Source organism: Drosophila grimshawi, unplaced genomic scaffold, assembly GCF_018153295.1.
Source record: "Drosophila grimshawi isolate 15287-2541.00 unplaced genomic scaffold, ASM1815329v1 contig_1377, whole genome shotgun sequence".
NCBI classification, from domain to species: domain Eukaryota; kingdom Metazoa; phylum Arthropoda; class Insecta; order Diptera; family Drosophilidae; genus Drosophila; species Drosophila grimshawi.
The window spans coordinates 24259544-24282200 of NW_025062900.1; the positions used below are offsets into that span (position 1 = coordinate 24259544).

The 22657-nt window shown below is 37.4% G+C and overlaps 6 protein-coding genes across 7 annotated transcripts; 5 read left to right on the plus strand and 1 right to left on the minus strand.

The window, feature by feature from the left end:
- Positions 1-5442: 5442 nt before the first annotated feature.
- On the plus strand, positions 5443-7522 carry LOC6566511. Its single transcript, XM_032739333.1, has 2 exons — positions 5443-5574; positions 5635-7522. The coding sequence occupies exons 1-2, from the start codon at positions 5527-5529 to the stop codon at positions 7324-7326; spliced, it is 1740 nt and encodes a 579-aa protein (XP_032595224.1). The 5' UTR covers positions 5443-5526; the 3' UTR covers positions 7327-7522.
- Positions 7523-11265: 3743 nt separating this feature from the next.
- LOC6566512 (dynein light chain roadblock-type 2) lies at positions 11266-11719 on the plus strand. Its single transcript, XM_001993364.2, has one exon. It carries the CDS (start codon positions 11331-11333, stop codon positions 11622-11624), a length of 294 nt encoding a protein of 97 aa, XP_001993400.1. The 5' UTR covers positions 11266-11330; the 3' UTR covers positions 11625-11719.
- A 911-nt stretch (positions 11720-12630) lies between these two features.
- LOC116805714 lies at positions 12631-13405 on the minus strand. Its single transcript, XM_032739477.2, has 3 exons — positions 13163-13405; positions 13024-13105; positions 12631-12692 (listed from the first exon to the last, which is right to left on the minus strand). Exons 1-3 carry the CDS (start codon positions 13382-13384, stop codon positions 12631-12633), a joined length of 366 nt encoding a protein of 121 aa, XP_032595368.1. The 5' UTR covers positions 13385-13405.
- A 1792-nt stretch (positions 13406-15197) lies between these two features.
- Positions 15198-15674, plus strand: LOC6566513 (myosin-2 essential light chain). The gene has a single exon (XM_001993365.3). It carries the CDS (start codon positions 15198-15200, stop codon positions 15672-15674), a length of 477 nt encoding a protein of 158 aa, XP_001993401.1.
- A 685-nt stretch (positions 15675-16359) lies between these two features.
- On the plus strand, positions 16360-17603 carry LOC116805712. 2 transcript variants are annotated; one of them, XM_032739471.2, is made up of 2 exons: positions 16360-17072; positions 17419-17602. In XM_032739471.2, the coding sequence occupies exons 1-2, from the start codon at positions 16493-16495 to the stop codon at positions 17487-17489; spliced, it is 651 nt and encodes a 216-aa protein (XP_032595362.2). In that variant the 5' UTR covers positions 16360-16492; the 3' UTR covers positions 17490-17602. The 2 variants fall into 2 exon arrangements, with proteins under 2 accessions (XP_032595362.2, XP_032595361.2); XM_032739470.2 differs by having other exon boundaries at positions 16425-17083; positions 17419-17603.
- A 914-nt stretch (positions 17604-18517) lies between these two features.
- LOC6570523 (trypsin alpha-3) lies at positions 18518-19411 on the plus strand. Its single transcript, XM_001996713.3, has one exon. It carries the CDS (start codon positions 18539-18541, stop codon positions 19322-19324), a length of 786 nt encoding a protein of 261 aa, XP_001996749.2. The 5' UTR covers positions 18518-18538; the 3' UTR covers positions 19325-19411.
- Positions 19412-22657: the final 3246 nt, after the last annotated feature.

Consider the following 22657-nt stretch of genomic DNA (forward strand, 5'->3'; position numbering starts at 1 on the left):
TTTATTTGATTATTTCTTTAACTCAGTCATTTTTTTTTTGTATTTTGCAAACATAATATTCTATATTTACTCCAGTTTTATAATAGTTACATAGTATCTTCGAGTCAGTTATCTTCAGCGTAGCCTGGGATTTGAGGCGTGGACGTCCGATTGGCATCAGATTGAGTTTGAAACTTGTGGCGTTTAGATGCTAAATTGATTTGTCAATTTAAGTGAGAGACTTATACCAACGAAAACTTTGCAGCAGGCAACACACACCTGGTAAGTTGCATTATGTGATTTAAAAACAAGTTAGAAAACTTAAATCGCCTCTTTATTATGTTATTATGATTTGTATTTTTTCTATCCACAAGATATAGAGTACCTCCTTCGGAACTCGTGGCTACTATATCAACAGTATATGCTCACTTGATGAACAGAGTATACAAAAATATAAAATTGACAGAAATTTCCACACTTCCTACTAGCTAATTGAGTTGATAATTGCCCATTTGAATGTGTGCGGTTAGTTCTTGTTGCTGCAATTTGGAGGCAACCAAAAAGCTAAATTCAAAATTGCCAAACGTATCATTTAACTTTAACAAACAGAGCTAATTGGGTGCGTTTGTGTGGGTTAAATTCGTCTATTTTTCCGAATTGTGTGGTTATCCGCTCATTTAATGAATTTGCAATAATTTGGAAAAAGGTTGCCGTGTGCCATAATTTGCTGACTATCATTTTTGTATACTCTCGCACGCGGTACCATGACTTTGTTAACGGAGGCATATTCGACCCCTTACAGTCTACAGTTACATTTTTATCAGGACTACGAGATATGGTTTCTCTATCTGTCATTTTTCTCTCAGCTTAATGAAACTCATAGATAGATATATAGCATAAATATAGCGCACTTTTATTAAATATGTAGAAGCGTATTTAGACTTCGAGATCACGAATTGTTCTTTTATTTTTGATTGAGTATTTGCGAAAGTATTGAACGCTTTGTGATATGCTTTCAAGCCAGCTTATGCGATTTAGTTTTACTTTACGAATCGTTGCATATATCAACCGATATGTTCTCAATACACATTTTCTGCTCACTCAAAGGTCACAATCGTTGACTTATTTACGCTCGAACGCGTTGAAAAAATCGTTTTAAAATGAACGAACAGAAAATGTTGTTAAAGAAACTGGACGGTCGAATGTTTTCAAGCGGTAAATTCCCTTATAGCTTTGACTCAAATACATATACGCATAAGAATGTATTTGAATATGTATGAATACTTTGGCATGCAATTATAACATTTTCCTTAAGTTCAACTCTCGATTTGAGGTACATACATATGTGCTTCTATGTGCCTTTTACTAGACAGACAGAGTTTAGTGATTTTTGCTTAAGTATAATAGCCTAAAGTAGGGTTTCTGTGCTGCATTTAAATGTGCTGGCATCTTAATAAATCGGTTAAAATGTGCATTTCCACACATTTCTAGCCAATTAGTTGGCGGAGAGGAGCGGGTTTCGTTTTGATTGGTTGTTGTAATTTGCGTGCTAATTTCCAGAAGCACAAAACTTATGGCAAACAAACTATGCAAACATTTCAAGTCATTTCGTCAACATGCATTGCCACCGCAGGCAAAAAGGGAGAGTTGTAGGGAGAGAGGGATATATAAAGAACTAGCCTTGTATACATAGATTTGCATATCTTTTGATGCAGGCAGATGAAAGTGAAGAGTCGCAGCTCGACAAACCTCTTTGGGGTCTCTGACGAGTATTTGCGGGCTCAGCGAAGTGTGCCGTCACATCCTTGCCACATCCTTGTGCTTGCCTGCCTAAATGCCTCTAACTATTGGAATACAGCTATATGTATCAAAATCTTTCGACAGTTTGTTACCCGATGCTGCGGTTTCAACTCTCACATTTTGCTAAAGACGATGCGTAAGGCAAATCACGTTACGAGCCACCAAACGCGGCTTAGCTAAATTGGCAAGCAACACATTGGCTTAATCCCTAAATATTTAACACCTAATTGACATGCCTTAAATTTCAGTATGTACAAATATGTATGCGCGAAAATTAGCTCAGATTGGCTGATCATTCTGCTTACACGTATTCATTACATGAGCTCTCGCCGCATTGCAGCTCAATTCCAAAATGGCGGAAGGATAATTTGATTTTTGCAGTTGCATTTGCAAAATAAGAAAAGTTTGTGAAAGGTAAAATTGGATTGTGTTTATGTCGAAGCCAAGCCGAGCAGCAGACTCAGTACCTAAACAAGAAACCAAAACAAACCTGGACAGGCCGAAAGCAAGCAAAACGGGAGGGTTGAGTGGAGAGCAGAGGAAATAGCAGCTCCCATAGCCTATGCAAATAACATAGAATCACAATATGCACAACAAGTCGAGAACGATATACCCTGTTCCAAAGTACACAATAAGGCAAGACTGGAAAACTCATATGCTCTTTGCTTTTTCATCAATAGTGAGCAGTTGTCTCCTTGGTTAGAGAAGCAGCAGCATAGGATATATGATCAACTTTAATAACTCACAACGTACAAAAGAACCCTGTCTCGAGCCGGAGCCCAGACTCAATTGTACTGAATGTTTGTTTGAGGCTGATATTTGCTTCTCGAATAAGTAGCCAACTCGAAAATTGTAAATTGTAGTTGGCCACCCAAGCGGTCAAGCGGCAAAAGTTAGGCAACAATTAGAAGTTACACTGAGACAAATACTAAAGGTATAACGAGTATCACATTCAACATATGCATACTTTTAAAAAAGAAATGAAATCGAATATCAAAGACATTTGATTACAGTAAAAACAATAAATAAAATAGCTGACCTGAAAAAAATAATGTTTAATTACTATGAATACGCATATTATATGCCGATGTACGGTTAAAAGTGATTTAAAAAAGCTATTGGACTCATTGATTTTCTCAGTGTATATACTGTTGAGTATGGTATAACCATAGTTGCATTCACCTGGTGCCCACAAAGCGTAAAAGTGGTAGATGAGGACAACTGCATATAAATTTCAGATAATATGTCTGCTGTATATTCTGCTGCTCTTACTGCACCTGCCGCTGCATCTGTCCCTTCTCCTGTTCTTAGTGCTGTTCTTGGATATGTGCTGCTGTGTGCAACTGCCAATTAGAAGCTGGCAGGTCAGTGAGAGACATGTGACGGCTAGCTCGAAAATTTAGTTTTTACTCCACTTTCATTGAAAGCTACTGCAGGCAGATGAATACGTTGTCATAGCAGCCAATATCGTACAGCGGTTCCTGATGATGTTTCTCATGCCATCTCGTTGGCTGCTCCGGTTGGTGCAAAAGCTGATTGGGCCTAGAAGTGCGTTATAAGCGGGTTACGGCATTTTTATTATGCCCGAGCATAAAAAAGCGCATCGGTGTCAAAGGAGCAACGGAGCAAAGGAGCACAACGAAAGCAGCTGCCACTTCAAGATTTATGAGTCTCGTTTGAAAGGATGTTGCTTTATATTTTCATCAGCCAAAGACCAAAACTGAAATGATACTATTGTAATTTATTGCATTCATGGGGCACATCTATGTCTATCAGGACATGCATCTTTGACAGCCATTTTAGTCAATCAAACTGTAACTATCTATAAATCATCTTTACTTAAATATAAACAAGAAATACAAGTAATCTTTGGCAGCTTAAATATTATTTTATAGAATCCATGACTTATTGTTGTCATTTAATATATATATTAGAATATTTGGATATAAGTCGAAGTTTTTACATAGGCATGTTTAAGAGCTTCTACTTTTGCTTTTGTTGTTATTTTTTTGTAATTATTTATCAGCTCTACGAATTAGTAAAGCATTCTCGCATTTTAAATTAAAGTTTAAGATATATCTTTAATATATTCCCCTCTACCTGCAGTCAAGATTTCTGCTCGTATGAAAGAGTCAAATTTTAGCTTAAGCTCGTTGGTCCTTTTTGACATTCAATTAATATGCAAATTAATCTCGGCAACTCAACTGGCTGGGCCAAGCATTCCACATACGATAAGCCAAATTTAATCCATCTTCTCATCCGCTTAACCCTCTTACACTTTGGCATCGCAGCAAAGAATAAACAAAGTGCGGTGCATTAATGAAGGGTTTGCGGGTAGGTGTAGAAACCCAGCAGCAATGGAGAGAATAGAAATTAGAAAACCAGCTTGGTGATTCCGCCAACGTTCGCAGATTTCGTGCATAGTTTCAATTGCCTGCCACAAGCGGGGACTATTATTGTGCTGGCTGGTATCCTGGTGTCCTGGCATCTGGTTTGGTCTCGTCTGGTGTTGTCTGGTATGCCCCACAGGAATGCCCCACGGAATTTACGAGGCCCTCGAGATTAGTTTACTCTGTTGTTTGCTTTAATTGCAAGAAGAAGGCGTGGTCGTGTCGCCAAGTCAGCGGATTGCAGATTGTGTTCACCCAACGTGCCACGGCACTCATACGAACAAAACAAACCCCAGACAAACGAAAGTTGCCAGTGATATTCCATAGATTCCACATGGCGGTGTATGTGGGTATGATACAATTTCAGCCAAAACTATTCGCTTTGCCAATTGGTATTGCTGTACTGTAAATACTCATATTGCAACGCCAAGCCGAAATAAATACACTTATCGAGTTGCAGGGCATTCTCTCACATGCATAAATTCTGTTCAAGAGCTTTGGATTGAGCAGAGATGAGGTGGAGAGAGAGAGAGAGAGAAAGATATAGAGGATGAGAAGCAGAAGGAACGAGACGGAGGAGGAGAAGTCTCTGTTGGGGCATTTGGTGTATTTGTTTCCATTTTATATCTTATTTATTTCAATTTTTTGCCCATTCGTTTGCGACGTGTGTCGATGTGGCACATTTTATTGCAATGTTTTTTCTTTTATCCTCTGGGATGCAATTTTAAAATATTGCACACACTTCTCGTATCGTCCTTATAGCAGAGCTGAATAAGGCACAGATCCATTTATATTTTATATGTTACGTATTCGTTTTTGTCCTCGCCGGCATCTCCATCGCCATTGACTTGAGTGATTGTAATAAATTATTGCCAAGTTTATCAGGGCCAATGGAGCAGCAGCTCTAGTGTTTTCGCTTATCCATCTTAAAGTCTAAATTGAATCGGCGAGCTCCAGACATGCAAATGTGTTGAACATTGGATATGCAATAAACAAATGTTTGATTGAATTTCAAATATGCATATATAGTCAGAAAAGTACGTTAGCAACTTACAGTGGTAAAAGCTATAAACATTTTAAATACACAAATTAGTATTGTATTGGAGCATTCAACGATTCTTGTATTTCTTAAAACATTGGACAATTTAATCAAATTATCGAAATATGTTTCGAGTTCTATGACAAAAGCTTTTTATAAATATTTCGTCTTAAAAAGTGTGCGTTGCTTTTAACGATTGTCGTCGAATGCTGCTGGAAAGCTAAAGGGATATCATTTCGAAATCAGTCTCAAAGCTGATTACATCGCAAGAAAAATTTGAAAATAAATTTTTATTTAAAAATACGTGGAAAATACGAAATGCTGCATCACGCCAATTTACGTGGATCGCCCCAACAATTTGGACAGGTGAGTATTAAAAATGAAACTTACTGCTTTCGATGCGCACGGTTCTCCAACATCTTCCAGGGTCGCCGGATTCAAGTCGACAATGCGGCGAAGCTGGCAAACTACTATGAGCAGCTCAACGAGCGGCGCGACTGGTTGTTTAGCTTGGGCCTCATCGGCAGACGTGCTCACGACCTGGCGGTGCAGACACTCGAGCTGCCCGAGTTTAATTTGGATCACTTTCAACAGCGTGTGAATCGCCTCAGTTTGCAATTGGGTTCCAGTCGGCTGGCCGCAGTGGACGCCATTATCGTAGATGAAATCCGCGAGCTGATGAAACATCAAAGGACTCCGTCCTCGCCACGCGTCACCAACTTCAACTTGAGCTGTCGCAATACTTCTGATTATGATCAACGTACTGTGGACTTTCAGACTGATGACATTTACACGGATCATAGAATGTATTCCGCACCTGTGCGAGCTCTGGAACTGAGACGTCAAACATATGATGCGCATCGCGGAAGTCCACAAGTATATAATATAGAAGATGATCCACGCAATTTTGATGATGCCCCTCGGGTGGAGCAGAAAACTCAGTTTGTACCCTATTGGAACAATAACAATTATAATAACGTGGACCATTGTTGTGAGCACAACTTTGAAGATGCTTATAACATAGAAGCAGATTCGCGCAATATCGAAAATAACTTTCCTAAGCCGCAGGTGCACAATTTTATTGACTATTCCAGAAATAATCAGCACAAACATTCAAGCCAAAACAATGAAAACTATGCAGACCCTAATAAACATTATCGTCAACGTCCAAGCTTTAATCATGCTACCAATTTTAACCGAATGAAAATACAACGAAAATTACCAGAAGTCGGGAATTTTCAAATGAATTTTAACGAACAGTTCAAAAATGATTTCCGAGGACGCAAACGCGCCGCCCAACCAAACTATAAGCCAAATAACCACAGCGGACCTAAGAGGCGGAAAATGAACGAACCAAATCAAATATTTCGAATACGCGATTTTGAGATGCCTTACATTAAAAACGATACAAAACCGCTACCACAACCGGAGCACAAATCCTACGCCATCAAGTTCTTTCAACGTAAACACAATTATATTGTAGGTGGGGAGAAGGCTGCCTGCTCAGTGTTGCCAGTTGCAAATCCGATAAATCAACCACCAAACTATAGTTTCCTTGCAGCCAAACGCTTTCGGAAACATATTCGCGAGGATTGGAGTTCTATCTATCGAAGCATGAGTTACCGAAAGTGGGGAATTTGGTGGAAAGACTTTAAGTGGTGCGAAGCTGGCATTGATAAAGAGCTCGAACAGTTTAAGGGTATTAACTTGAGCAATATCTCATTTCTAAATCTTAAAGTCGATTTTGATACGTCCTTGGCTCAATTGTATTTGAAGATGAAGTCAACGAATTATTATTTCACAATGTGCGCTATTTTCGATATAATGAATGTACGTTTCTTGGAAAAATTAGATATGAAGGACACGGCCAAATTGGAACATATCATCCGTAACGTTCCGAATCATTTATGGACTTACAAGATGCGTGGCATGGTTTATTTGTGGTCTCGCTACAGCAAGATACGCACAAACAGCATTGACTCCAATAAGTTCTTCGCCACACAGATGCAGTGGAGCAGTCCCACATTCCACTGGTTAGCCAAACAGGCCTACGAAGAACTCAAGACAATAAGCCAAATCGAATGGCCTGAACACAACGAAACGTATGCATTGCTGTAGTAAACATCAAAAAAAGCGGACAAATTTCCGATGGGAACAAACATTTTTATTTAACAACCACTGCATAAAATATCAACACTTGACACAGTTTATTCATGGCCAAAACTAAATTTATTTATTATTTTCGCTCTGTTGGATTGAATCCAAAACATTTGCGAATAGTTTACTTTTCAATAAAATAAACTATGGAAACAGCTTTGGCTTTTTTTTTAACAGTATTTGAACATAGAAAGCAGCGGGGCTTATACGTGTTTTATCTCTTATCCATAAGGACACTGGAGGTATTATCTTTTTTCAATTCTGATTGCATCCTCTCACGCTTATAGCTGCCACTCCACTAGCAAAGGAGAAAAATAGCGCATTTTTATATTCCAAGATTTTTTTTTTTGCAGCTCTTGCATAGAGTTGTTTAATTTGTTATCGCAGAGTGCACCTGAGCCTTAGCTCTAGACTGGTGGTTGAGCCAGAGGATGGCGAAAACAAGCAGAGTAGGAAGGCCCAAGGCAAATGAATAAACCAAAGGCAAAAAAATGGCGACAAAAAATTGCGAAACGTTGTTGCATATTAATCCAACAGAGTATTTCACTCAGCGGGTGCTTTAACCGCAGCCAGGCAGTCAGCCAAGCCCAGCAGGCAGTGGAGCGGGTCCCAGGAAAGGACACGCTTCGCGCAGCGACCACGAAAGACATTTATTGTATCCTTAACGCGCTTGACAGACGAGCGCTGAGACGATGATGAATTTGTCGACGCCATCGCGTGTACTAAGTAAAAAAAAACTCAGTCAAAATGTTCGCCAATGTGACTTGGTCAAAGTGAGGGTGGTGTGGTGGAAGTTCGCAAACTGCTGGGAATAGGGCAGCAAGCCAGAAAGACACCAAGTGACGAAAAAATGCAAATAAAATGCCAGCTTATTGAGTCAGCGATGGGGCTGAGTGGAGGACAGTTGGGAGGAGGACATGAGTAGCTGCTCTTTAGTTGATTGAAAAAGGTGATGCCAAGGTTTTCTATACCCAGCTAAAAATATACTACGGGTGTATGTACATATTACATTAATATATCAATTCAGATATATTCACAGCTGTGCTCTAGTATTAGTTCGCGCTTCATGCTATGTTTTGATAATGATTGCTTTAATAGGGTATCGAAGAGCTTCAAAAGCATTGCAGGTAAAGGGGAGTGTCTGAAAGTCGGGCATTCTTGTTGCTGAAAGGTAGCTTTTATTTAATGCCCTTTCAACAATTTGGTCGCCTTGTTGAGTAACATTTTGAAAGCAGTCTGAAATTTGAGGTGCTTTTGAAATAAGTGGGCTGCATTTATTTATATTTACGTACATAAGCTTGTACGACAATCAATTGGAAGTGTAGCAAACCTATTAATATAAAGACTGAAATTTATTGTAATCAAAACTCTGCACCAAAAATATATAAACTTTTCAAAATTACTATCGAACTGAATTTAAAAAATAAATAACCAAACATCATATTATAGAGTGAACAGAAAAAAGTGCCTTAACAATCGCACACACTCAGTTATTCTGGTGGGTGTATGTTATCTGCTTGGAGGACTTTTATCAGGCATTTTGTGGGCGTGTTTGCATAATGCCAACGCTATAATATGTAATTTAAAATTGTATCCTCGGGCATTTAGCTTATGACTGGAGATTCCGAAGCGACTCCAGTGAACTGCAAATGAAAAATCTGAAAATCAGCTTATTGCTAACACAGCCAAAGGATATTTTATGTTAGCAGTGTGGCTGAAAGATGTACTTATTTTCGTCTGGCTGTGCCAAAAACACCTACAACATGTTTGTATCAATTAAAATTCAATTAAAATCGTGCTCGCACGTGTTACTCCCAAGCGCTCAGTCATAATTTAAATTTACCTTAATTTGAATTACGCCAATTCCTCCCCCCTTACAATTGTTCACCACACCCACATAAGCAGCAGGCAACGAAGGTACACATAATTGGTAATGCACTCTCACCTGAATATTTTGGCACTAATTGGAAACTGTAAATCAGATTAACAGGAACATTTCATGACTCACATTAAAATTGCGTTTAAATTTGCTGTGATTTGGTTCCCTGCTGCCTTCCCTGCTCTTATTTTAATAAAATAAGAAAAAAATGTAGTTGTGCACAAATATAAAAAATGATTAAATACAATATTGATTAGTTGGCCTTCAATTGCTAATTCAATTTGTTTAACGATAAGAAAGGGAAAGAGGAATTATTATTAAGACTTTATACAGTAGACTTTACTGCAGTAAGTAGGAAGGCTGATAATAGTAATACAATTTAGACGACGTTGTACATTTTAATTGTGAGACTATATGCAAGATTTAATTTCAAGAATATGACTCACAACTGCCATTTAAGACTCTTTAGTATCGCTAGGATGGTCAAATTCTTTCAACCAACGCTTGACAAACCCAGGCTCGATTGGTTTTATCAATAATTGTAATTCAGTGTGCGAAATACATTATATATACCAAAGATTTAGCAAATATACGACACTACTTTAAGAAGTCAAATACTTGAACTTCTTAACATTATAATAATTTTTCGAGCTATGCCACCTCATGGTCTTTACGTACTTGCTAAAACACCAAGCCCAAATAACCACTTCCTTGTACCATATCAGGCATAAAGTTTCATTTATGGATTCAAAGGAATAAGTTAAATATTTTTATAATTCTTGTATTTGGTGTCAAAATACGGATATCCACTTTCGTATTTGTTGTTTAGTCAAATGTAAAATATAAAATATAGAGGAAAAATCATGATATTATATTTGTCTAAATAATAAATCCCTAATTTGAAACCTGCATGTGGCCACAAAATCAACTGTGAGGCTAAATGCAATTTTAATAGAAAATCTAGAACAATTTGTTGGCGATATAACTCTTAACATATAAAAGCAAATGTTTGCACATTGCAAAAAATGCCATTTGAAAATATTTTACGCATCGTGGCGGAAACATCCGTGAAGGGAAATGCAAACACTATTGCTTTGGCAACATTTATTACAACAGTTGCAAGTGCAATATTTGCAAAAATGCACTATATATTCTACAAATTAAATGCAATGAAATTTGGCCATTAAACCGAACACTCACATGCAAGACGACAGATATTTATTTTTTGCGCTTGACAGCATTTTGAGCATTTTCAAACATTTTCCCCTCAATTACCCACAATGCATTACTGATATATCGCATCACAAATTGCATTTGAGATTTTTAATTATACAATAAATTTTGAGCTAAATGTCAATGTTCAATTTTCCGACAAGTCTCCACCTTGTTGACCAAAGTTTCATTTACCGATTCCTCCTCTTTCAGTCACATAGTGTTGCATTAAGGTGACTCTTGACATTGCTTTTGTTGCCTGTCTCATCCTCTCTGTCTGTGTGGGTAATTTCATTATGAGTTTTATGACTTTTAATTAATTTTCAAAAGTGCACAGCTTTACACCAGACTGCAGGGAGTTGGTACTCTGTGTGTTGGCAGGTCGTCTGGCTGGCTGACTGGCCGGCTGGCTGGAAGGCCGGAAGTGTGCCATAATTTCCGCACTAAACTTGATGTTGGCCAGCTCATCTGCAATTCGAATGGAAAGTTCTAGAGCGTTGTCTGTGGAATTCGTTGAACAGCTGTAGAACCGGCATCAAAAACATTCAATTAATTTTCCACACACAAATGGCAACTTTTCAGTTTTCATCAGCTAAGCGGCCAAATGTTCATCCTAAACCGAAATCACCAGGAAATGATAAGGGTTAATTGTTTACCAATTTTAAACCCGAAAATATCTATATCGAACCGAGTTTTAGTTTTCAAATAACAATCACGGAAGCTTATGAGTTTAGTTTATAGCAAGCAAGCGTTGTAAAAAATTATGGTTTCATCAAAATTTATTAAGTCGTATATCAAAGTCTTTAGAGATTCTAGAGAGTTTCCAATTCTGAGTAACAATAATCTTTGAGACACTTCAAGACACCGCTTGAATATGTCCGCCGAAGTGGAGGAGATGCTGAAACGATTCCAGAACGTTAAGAACGTCGTGGGCATCCTTGTTGTGGATAATGATGGCATAGTCATCAAATCAACGTTGGACAACCAAACAGCAGTTCATTACGCTGGCATCATGCGTACGCTTACGGAGAAAGCGCGTCAGGTGATCCTAGATTTGGATGCCACCAACGAATTTACATCCATGCGCATGCGCACAAGCTATTTCGAGATAATACTCATGCCGCAAGATAATTACATCATTGTCGTTATACAGAACCCATGTGATTAAGGGGAGCAGCCATTTATTTAAAATCGTATTTTATTGTTCTGTCCAAATGATGTCTTAGAAGAATAAATGTGAACGTTGTGATGTGCAATAATATATTTATTGAATTAGCTTTTCAAGCAAGTTTTTTCCTTGATTATTGTATATGCAAATCAAATCTAGAGAGAAAATTCACGCTAAATTTATATAATCAGTATTCCCATTCAATTAATGTAAATATTTGAATTGAGATCCGAATTGTATCAAATTGACATTAAAATAACTTGATTGTAGTTACTCTGCTCCTGTCCCAATTCCAGAATCCAGCTCCGTCCCTAGTCTGTCCAAACTCATTTATAATAAATGAAGACTGACTGAAACAGTCGCGAAGCAAATAACCTTTTTATGGCTCAGCAGCAAAAGAGACTGGTTATCCTCGTCCTGGTACTCATATTTCGAAGAGGGGTGAGCTATTTTTAATTTAATTAAGTATTAAACACGCAAAATGCATTATGTATGAATATGCTTACAAAGAAATGAGTATGCTCGTATGCAGTTTAGTATATATATATAGGTGTACTCATACTTTTACATATAATGTTATCTATTTGCGTTGGGCTACGCAGGAAGCATAACCAACTGAAGACACATACGTGATTGACGTGTCTGTTATTCACTGTCCCCTTTGCCAGACTCATCTCCAGTTCTCCGTTTAATGACAACTATTCGAGCGAGTATAAATTTCAAACCACGTGAAAATTAAAGCAAATTATGACCAGTTTGTCAAATTTTATATCGTCACAATTGAGTCTTGTGATTTGCTTAAATATCTCTATAAATGACCAACATATTCTTTCCCTCGGTTGGCTAGGAATAGAGGCTTACTTAAGATTGCATATCCACATCTAAATATTCGCTATCAATTTTAAATGCCAAGTGATCAAATATTGTCGACCTATTTTGATAGAAATATAACCTTTTTCAAACTTTGAGTTAAAAAAATATTATTTTATTATTTTACAAATTCTAGTTACTGATCAAGTACTTTTTTATAATATCTGCAAGCTGTGATGGTAAATATGATTTGCACGACTGAAAGCAAATAAAAAAAATGTAAGTAAACAATTGTAGTGCTTGACAGAGATATACCCTGTGTCCATGTAAAACCTTAGAGGCACAAAAACACTTGACAGTAATAATTTTATATTGCCTACAATTTGAAAAATCGTGTTTTTTTTGTAATAAAAAATTGTAAATCGAGAAGATAAACGGACTTATGGAGATCTACTTGGCTGCTAATGCTGTTCAAGATTAAACATTATGGGTTTTTAGTCGGAGAATTTTTCTCTTGTAAGCTATATCTATATGCACTTATCCCTTATGGACACGGGGTATTGAATCAAGATTCAATTATTTGCCTTACTTGGTAGATAAATTAGCTGAAACAAAAAGTAGGGCAGAAACGAGCTTGTGATGATGCCAGCAAGGAATATGTTTGGCATACTCTGAAAAAAAGGTGAATTAACATTGTGCGAATAAATACCACAGAATTAAGCACCTACTTTAAAAACGCCCAATAGTAGCAAGATCCCAGCTATAGTATGCAGGAAGCAAATTATTACGAACGCGACAAACGCAGTAGCATCGACTTCTGAACTGGTAATACCGCTTACTACTCCAAATAATATGCCATGTACTAACGTCCACACACCAAGAAATATTGCTTTTACTCTTAGAGAGCAACAAACCTCATCCAAACATTGAGCAGACTCGCACATGCACATGTTAAATTTGAATAATGTAAATTTTACGAGAAACTTGACAACTGTTTTTGATAAATTTTCAATGCTAAATGAATATCTTAAAATATATGTTTGACTGTAACATTATTGAATACTGAGACATTTCATTTCTGGGGTTCACATAACTTTTTATTCACTTAAGTACTTTGGAATAATATCTGCATGAGCATATGGTGAATATTACTTGAACGACTGAAAAAAAGAGAAAAAAAACATACAGAAAACAAAAAAATAAATATATTAATATATATAATATAGTCGAGCTCTCTCGACTACGAGATAAACTGTACCCAGATAAATATAAGTTGAGCTCTTTTCGTTTTTTACTTTCTAACTTAAACTATCGTGATTAAAGTTAATAGATTACTGCAGATGTGTTGTACACTTTGATACGGAAGAGGTAAGGGTATATAGGTTTTGTGTCCATTCGTTGAAATTCTGAACTCGCCTGAGTACCGCGACAGACAAAGTGTTACAATTTTGGTGCTACTACATCCACTGGGAGGATCGAAAATTGTTATTCGATAAAACCGCATAACTCTTTAAAATTGTAAAGATAGAGGTGAGTATCTTATTGGCGACATGCAGTGATCAAATGTGGAACGTATATTCCAAGAAACGTCACGTAATTGTTAATTTGTTGCAAGTATTAAATAACAAAAATTACAATTAATTAGATTAAAAAAAAAAATTGAAAATAGGGCAGACAAACAGACAGACGAAAGTAGATTAAATAATATTACTTCTGGCATATAATTTTGTTCTCCCCACCTAATAAGTACAGCGTATTAGAAGACATTTTTAAATTGCTCACCTGGTAAATAAAATGTAAAGAAATAAATATAAGGCACAAGCGAGCTTAGTACGATTCCAACTAGAAAGATCATCGCCTTAGACTGATAAAAGAAAGTTGAATTAAAGTGAAGTGCATAAGTACCATAATCTTACGAACTTACTTTTAAAACGCCCACTAGCAGCAATATGCCTGCTATGATATGGATGACGAAAAGCATTGCGCCTAAGATTAGCACACCAAGATATACAGTCCTCAAGTAGAGTAGCGTTCCCATTGGGAGTAATATACCATGCGCTAAAGTCCACATACCAAGAAATAATGCTTTACCTTTCAGAGAGCAAAAAGTCTCATCCATACATTGGCAAGATTCGCACAAGCACATTTTAAATTTAATTTATACCGAAACAAATAAAAGTAAAATATTTAACTGTTAACTGCGTACGATGAATTTTCGTTACTCAAAACAAATTTTAAAGTTTGTAAAACTTATATTTGCTGCCTGAAATAAAAATGTTTACTGAGTTTTTTACATACTGCTAGTCTAGTTTTAACACATTATTGTTTGTTGACTACATCATTTAAAAAAAAATTGAATTAATTGATCAAAGTGTTAGCTTGAGTTTTGATTTTAAAATTAATTTAAGCTGGATATACTGCAATTAAATATAACAATTTCTAATAGTATATTAATCTACGAATATATTGTAAAACTAATCAAGATTTAAATGCAGACGAATGAAAATGTCTAGCAACCTTTGTACGGAGTATCTTAGGCTGGTGAAATATTTCAGTTTGTCGCTCGATTCTTTTGGCTGTCAACATGTCAAAATTTATTATACATCCGTTTTTCGCAATCACATAACAATTGGATTCTAGTTCCTCTGTGCAGTTGTTCGTAACTGGGCAGAAGATATGTATCCGCGCACTCCACTCTGGATGCGCACACTCCAAAAACCGCACCTCACTCATTAATCCATCAATCACTACACAATAAACATCATGGCCGGAATACACTCACCAGAACAGCTCCGAAAAATGCGACAGATATTCCTACAGTTCGATCAATGCGGCGATTGCAACATTTCGCACTCGCAACTGGGCGAATGTCTTCGCGTACTGGGCTCCAATCCTAGTGAGGCGAGCATACGTCAGTACATTCGGGAGTTGATTGCATCCTGTTACGAACGAGTTTCCTTTGACGAATTTTTGCCAATTTATGATTGCATCATGTCACGGTCTACAGCTCATCAGTTTGGAGCAGACACTGCCTTCAATAACGAACAGTTTAAATCCGGTTTGCGCTTTTTCGATGAGCATAAGACTGGATATATATCAGCAGACAGGCTCCGACGTGTCCTAACAACGAGTGGTGAACGTCTTACCGAAGTGGAGGTGAACGATTTATTGGAAAATCATGTGAATGATCAGGATTTGGTGAACTATGAGGAGTTCGTGAATGCAATCACCAAGAGCTAAATACATTTACTCACTGAATATATTTACTCACCTGACCAAATACTACGTAGCATAATAAATTACATGCAGCGAGAGCTTTTGACGTAAGCCAGGTGTTTGTTATAAGCCCATTTATAGAGTAATATTCGTACATGCTTTCAAAAGTGGAGAGAAATGACCACTATGCTTGTTAAGCGTAACTATGATTATCAGGTGACAATGATTTTTAGCCATATTACACAACGGACAGGGAGAATTGAATTGAATTGCATAACATTTCATTTAGATGACAACTGCAGGTTGACCTAATTTTTATAATAATTCAGTTGTCGTGTGGCGTATCGCTTCTGTTGAGCATTCTATGTACTATGTTCATGACAATTTCAAAAATGGTTAAAGCGTCGGACGACTGTGAGGTAAGTATAATAAACAGTAGTAGCAGTAGTTAGTATTGTTCGAAACTGGCCGCTGGTTGAATGCAATGATTTGCAAATCAGTTCGCTTGCATAATGACGCAGCATGCAATCGGTCGCATTTAGCCATGGTTAAGCGACTTGCATTTTGACAGGAGTAACTGCTGCAATGCCCATAAATGCAAAACATTTCGATGGAATTTGACTTTGAGCCCGCACATGATTCTCTGTCATCTGTGCAATGGGCTAGGGCAACATATGGAAATGTTGTCAAAAATATTACAATATTTGGCATGTTTCAGACACAATTCCAATTCAGAACTTTTGTTCGTGTAAAGTTGCAGTCAGAAATCCAAATCAACTTCCATAAAGAAAAATATTTTGTAACAACAAAAATATTTTGAAAAAATGTAATATCAAGCGAACATGAATTCGGTTATCTTCAGTGTTAGCCCAAAAAAGATGACGTTCTATGCGCCCTACGATCGCACGCAAAGACGTTTAATCACCGTTATGAATCCCACCGATAACAGGCTGTTCTTCAAGATACGGTCGAATGCGCCATGTGAATATAATGCTAGTCCAAACTGTGGATGCATTGAGCCCTATGACTTCGTTGAGATCAATATCAGTCTCCACTCTTTTAATTTCCATAAGGATCTGGATTACAGCCATCGGTTCTCTGTTCAATGCATTCGATCGCCGCCAGCAGAACAAAGTCTCAACCAATCTATTCGGAGCATTTTTAAACAAATGCATCGCTCGGAAATAAAAAGCGTACCAGTGCCCGTTGACTTGCTGCCGGATCCCATACTCTTATCACAGGATGAACTGGACAACCTGTTGCAGCACAATGTGCAAAACAGGCAATGGAAATCGCGACTAATGTGTATCGACTATATTAATACTTTGGACCAACTGCCAATGCCCCATAAACAAAAGAAACGATGCAAATGGACCCGCTTTCTAATGTCATTGCTCATCATCATATCTTGTCTGGCAGGTGGTAAGCTGAAAGTAATTGCAAACTAAAATTAATTATGACATATTGGCATCGATGAAAAAAGCATTCAATACAAAGGCCCAAAAGCAAAAATAAATTTGCCTGGCTCAGCTTTTAATGATCTTCATATCAAAGAAATAAACTATCTTTACTAAAGCTTAATTGATTAGAATTAGAATAATTTGTAATATGATTTTCCAGATTTAGCTAATATCAATATTTGCCATATCTCGATATTTTATATTTAATAGTGTTATTTGCTTAATGATATGCAATCTCCTAACATTTTTTGATTTTGATACTCATTTGTACTTCACTTTTCAATATATTCGTTGTTTGCCTTTTGCAGCTTATGTGCACCGCCTGCATATTGAGGACGATTTACATATGCATATTAAAATGGATAATATTCAGTTCTAGCTGATACAGGAAAACAACTCAATGAATCACTCCAATTGACACAAACCTAATTTACATTTAAATTTGTTGTTGTTCATATCAAATACTCAATAAACAACCATTGTAATTCTTGAAATTGCATTTCACACCGTTTAAAATGGTAAAATTAAAAAATAATATCTAATTATAGACATTTTAAGGGGTCAAAGCCCACGACAAAGATCTTAGTCATGCCCCTGATACACAGCACAGTAATCACATGGCCAATTGATGCCCAAAAGGCCAGCTTTCGGTACTCACACCATAAAGGGCGTAGCTGCATTTAATTGCAGGGCACACGTTGATTAGGCGTTTCGCCAGAGTTTCGAATTTAGTGTCGGCCACAAAACGACAAACAGCAGGACCACAGGACGACCAAAACATAACCACAGCCACGACAATAACAACAATCGCAAAAATATTGGCGAATATGAACTGCACTTGATTTGCAAATGACCTGGTTAGCCTCGATTTAATCATACCTTAAATCATTTAATTGCCATTAGAGCAATTAAAGCCACTACACTGAAACCAAATCCTTGTGGTGGTAAATCGGAGTCCTGGGCATGTTTATGTGTATGGATTTTAATAATTAAGTGGTATTTACGAATTTGTATGATTATGGTGTTTATAAGAATTCTGTGTTTACATATAAGGTTAGTGGTATAAGCAGAAAAGTAAAATTTGAATTAGATGCGTGTGATGCCTGGTCAACATAAGCCAGAAATGTTTGCAGGGCAACGAACACCCATCAAGGAGTAATTCTGTTCGAAACTCAGTAATAATAATATGAATGACTGAATTGCCAGATAGGTATGTATAATGTTCAGTATTGCTCGAACTTGACTACTTTAAAAATTGTAATTAGTTCAGCAAATACCCAACAGCGGAAGCCTAGATAAGCGCAGGCAATAAGTTAAATATTTAATGACTACTTCAGAAATTATGGGAGTTGAACTGGAAATGCTTTTGCCTATAAAAAGAGACATTGGCTGGCACTACTTCAAGTTTAACATAAACCGTACTCTGAAATGTTTGACAGTCTCTTTTTGCTGCTCACATCAGTTGGTTTGCTGTCTGCGGCTCCTTCCCATTCCAATAGTCTGGGCCAAATGACTGTGGATGGTGGGAGGATCATTGGAGGTGTCGAGATATCCATCGAGAAAGCGCCCTGGCAAGTATCCCTGGAACTGAACGGCTATAACTGGTGCGGTGGTGTCATCTATAGCAAGAATATTATTATAACTGCTGCCCACTGTGCCTATGATAAGTTGCCAAACGACCTTTCAGTGCGTGCTGGCGCCACCACCCACAACTTAGGTGGCTCAGTGGTTGGAGTGTCTGCCATCTCATTGCATGAGCAGTATGATAATATAATTGCAACAAATGATATAGCCTTGCTGCTGTTAAGCTCGCCCCTTCGGCTGAGCAAGTTCGTGCAAGTCATTCCACTGGCCACAGAGGAGCCTAGCATTGGATCCACAGCCAGCGTTTCCGGTTGGGGTTACACTAACGGGCCGACATCCAATCGTTTGAGGAGCGTTAATGTTGATATTGTGGCACGCGCCGAGTGCTTAAAGGTGTACGGTGAGAAAGTATTCATTCGGACATCGATCTGTGCAAGTGCTCCTGGCAAGGATGCATGCGTAGGTGATTCTGGAGGTCCTCTGGTGTACCAGGGCCAATTGGTCGGCATTGTTTCCCATGGCAAGGGCTGTGCCCTTTCAACATATCCGGGTGTATATGCAAATGTCCCCACACTGAATAAGTGGATTTTACGGACCGCTTCTGTTCTACATCAAGACGAAGAAATGTAAAAATTGTTACCAGCTTGTTATAAGTCAATAAGTCTGAATAATATTGCTACATGCTTTCTTCCTTTTAATAAAAATTGCAATCTTAAATGCCAATTCTTATTTTTAATTATTATATATAGATACAGATAAATTAGTAACGCTTGGAAAACTGAAACTTTTCTTCTTGTTGCACACTGGAAAAGCTTGAGCTATAAAACAGTAAAGTTTGTAGCAAAGCCAACTAATGTGCCGCTAAAATTTGCAAACAACTCTAATGAAAATGGCAAAGGGCAATGTGTAAGGGTTAGTGCTCAGATTTGAACAACTGCTGTAACCATAAAGCACAACCATCAATTTGAGAACAACAAGTATTAAAGCTTGGAGAAATGAGGAGACGAGGGGTTAAGAGGCGCCCAATTCATTTAACGATTAATGACTCACCGCACAACAAATGCGAATGTGAGCGTAAAAATAGCTAATCTTGCTGCCATAAAATCAAGAACTTATTATATCGCACTTCTGTCCGACCGATTGAATTGCCCACAACTCAATCAGATCGATTGATATGCGATACACAATATGGAGATGGAAAAACCACAGCATTGACAATTAGTCGCACATGGCGTATGAGAAATGCTTTGTGTTTTTTTTGTGTTTCTTTGTGGAAAAGTTCTCACAGAGGCTTATCAAGTATTTCAACCTTTGAGACCACGCTGAGTTCAACCATTTGCATGGCGTGCTCTTAATCCATTAATCGATTTTTATGCGTTTCCATCCGCCTTTCATCGGGCTGGCACAGCTGCAGTTCCGTAGCCTTGCACTCGTAACCCATTTGTACGCAATGGTTTTTTTTATATTTTTATTTTTTGTTAACACCAGGTTACATTTCATGCTGTCACCAATACTTTCGACTTATTGCGGACCAAACAAACCCGACCCTTTCGCCTCGCAACATAGAGTCGAGTAAACAATGTCTCCATCTCCGTTGTCGACTTTTCAACAAGAAAAATGCAACATGGGCTTCATTTACGTAGCAAACAGAATCTTTGGTTGCATAAAGTAAATCTAGCAGTTGCATTCCTAGCCCTGACCCGTCTGCCCACGAGCTCACTCACTTTGACAGGCTCAAAGGTCTTCCCCTGCGTGGGTTTGCATTTCCGTTGATTTTTAATGAGAGTTCCAACGTAAAGATAAACAAATTATAGTATGTTATGATATCAAAAGAGCCTAGCTAAAGCAAGAGTACTCTACTTAAGAGTCACAGACTAACAGCAGGCATATCCCCTTCTTGGAATAGCCTTGACGTTAACCAACTTAACTAATGTGAATTTTCTTTCAATTCATGACAGCTCCCATTGCGAGGACATTCTTTTTATATATAACGATGTCATGCGTATTGCGAACTAGTCGCAGTAAGGGATACAAATTATCGCTTAGTATATATTTTAAATTTCATAGAATACACAACACCAAATACATACATACATATATACCCATTGGGTGTATGAGGGACAAAGGCTTTTAATATATTTCCTGATGCAAATTTAAATAGAAAAAATAAGAAATCAATTTTAGAAAAAGCAACTTAAAATTTATATTCAAAATCATGTCGAACTTTAAAATGTTTAAATGTTTCCTTGGATTTAATTTAAATAAGTAGTGGAGAACTCCACAGAATATCAAATATTTTTGATATTGTACAAAGCGCAGCACTTTGGCCCCAACTGCGTATGGCAGCAAAGCCAACCAATTATAAGAAAAACTGAAAATCTAACAAACAAAATGAAAATGCACAAAAGTTATTGACATTTTAATTTGGTTCGATGGCCGCGACAACCAATTTAGCAAAATATCGCATGTGTATAGTTTACTTAATTTTTACACTCAACTTAACAAAATTTAGGAGCATTAGGCAATGTGTACACCAACATTCGCACTAGTAACGTTTTTTTGAGACGTGACTGTAACAACGATCAGCCTCTAAGCACACATGTAAACAGCTGATCGATAATGATTCGTCAGCGGAACCATTCACATCCGTTTGTGACCTAACTAGCAACTCTAATCAGTGACCTAATTAGCAACTATAATCAGTGACCTAATTAGCAACTCTGACTCAGAGCATCTGTGCGACGCCTACACTAGTTGGTCAGTTCGAGCGCGACAAGCGTTTTGCCGATAACAATTAAGGCGGATCAGTGCAGAAGTCTCGGACGCAAACGTCTTACATCTTATTGGCATAAAGTGCACCAACTTGCGCAAGTATCGGATCATATGTGAGCGGCAGTTGGCCGAATCATCCCGAAGAAATAGTTACCGAACTGCAAGACTTCGATTATTTAGGACTGAACTCTACAAGGCCATACACAACAATTTAGTTGAACTGTAGGTTAAATTAACATGGAATGAATTTGTGAAGAATTAATATTTAATTTTATAATGCGTTAACTAAACTGGTATGGTACATATATGTAAGATCAGCTTTTATATTGTCTAATCTGTTTTAAAGTTCAAACAGCAACGTAATCCGGCTTCAGGCCTGTCGACTACTAACACAGCTGTTTTTAGTGCAGTAAGTACGGCGTAACCGCGACCGCGAGTTATAAAGAAAATAACCAACCAATAATGACCATATACCAGATGTGACATACAAAGACATATATAAATACCTGCCTGGCTTAGTTAACTCAAATTACATACATAAATATATATATATATAGCCAAGTGCCTTTGTAGCATAAGTTTATAATTGAATATTATTTGATTCAAATTGAAGAAAAAGAAATAGAATGAATTATTAGTAATTAAGTAAGACTCCCAAACATGAAACTTGAAAACTAGTAATTAAGTAAAACTCCTAAAATTAATGTTAAAAATTATACCTTTATTACAAAGTATATAAGGAATTAATTATGGTTTAAAATAGTTGAATGGGCTCCTGAGATAAGTATGGTTTTGCATCTTTACTAGAGTAAAGGCACCGCATATTAGTCTATACAGATTGGGCGGGTAAAAGAAGAAGAACATCATCTCTATTATTCGATCTAATATATCACTAGTGGATTATGTTAGCTATTCTGTCTGGTTGTTTTATTCCGTTCCTTTAGCACTCCGGCAGCTTACTAGTTACCAAAAGCACCCACCCCATTTTCCGTGAGCAGTCGACCCTTTAGGCAGAGTACGCCTCCAGTTTGCTGCACACTTCAACGTGTTCGTTACAAGACATGTCATATTAGATATATCAAATCAGTTGTATTTTACATAAGTGTTCTCAAGAGCATCAAATCAAGACATATATTCAAAGCTGGGTACTTGCATTCACTTAAATTGTTTTCAAATCGAATTTAAGTTAAA

Bases quoted from the DNA above. Each gene is read 5' to 3' on its own strand.
- LOC116805712 (XM_032739470.2), top strand. From the start codon at position 16,493: ATGAATTCGGTTATCTTCAGTGTTAGCCCAAAAAAGATGACGTTCTAT. The intron at 17,084-17,418 runs GTAATTGCAAAC...TGCCTTTTGCAG, and splicing joins TGGCAGGTGGTAAGCTGAAA to CTTATGTGCACCGCCTGCAT.
- LOC6566512 (XM_001993364.2), top strand. From the start codon at position 11,331: ATGTCCGCCGAAGTGGAGGAGATGCTGAAACGATTCCAGAACGTTAAG.
- LOC6566513 (XM_001993365.3), top strand. From the start codon at position 15,198: ATGGCCGGAATACACTCACCAGAACAGCTCCGAAAAATGCGACAGATA.
- LOC116805714 (XM_032739477.2), bottom strand. From the start codon at position 13,384: ATGTGCATGTGCGAGTCTGCTCAATGTTTGGATGAGGTTTGTTGCTCT. The intron at 13,106-13,162 runs GTAGGTGCTTAA...CCTTTTTTTCAG, and splicing joins TACTATTGGGCGTTTTTAAA to AGTATGCCAAACATATTCCT. The intron at 12,693-13,023 runs GTAAGGCAAATA...ATTTGCTTTCAG, and splicing joins TCAGCTAATTTATCTACCAA to TCGTGCAAATCATATTTACC.
- LOC6566511 (XM_032739333.1), top strand. From the start codon at position 5,527: ATGCTGCATCACGCCAATTTACGTGGATCGCCCCAACAATTTGGACAG. The intron at 5,575-5,634 runs GTGAGTATTAAA...AACATCTTCCAG, and splicing joins CGCCCCAACAATTTGGACAG to GGTCGCCGGATTCAAGTCGA.
- LOC6570523 (XM_001996713.3), top strand. From the start codon at position 18,539: ATGTTTGACAGTCTCTTTTTGCTGCTCACATCAGTTGGTTTGCTGTCT.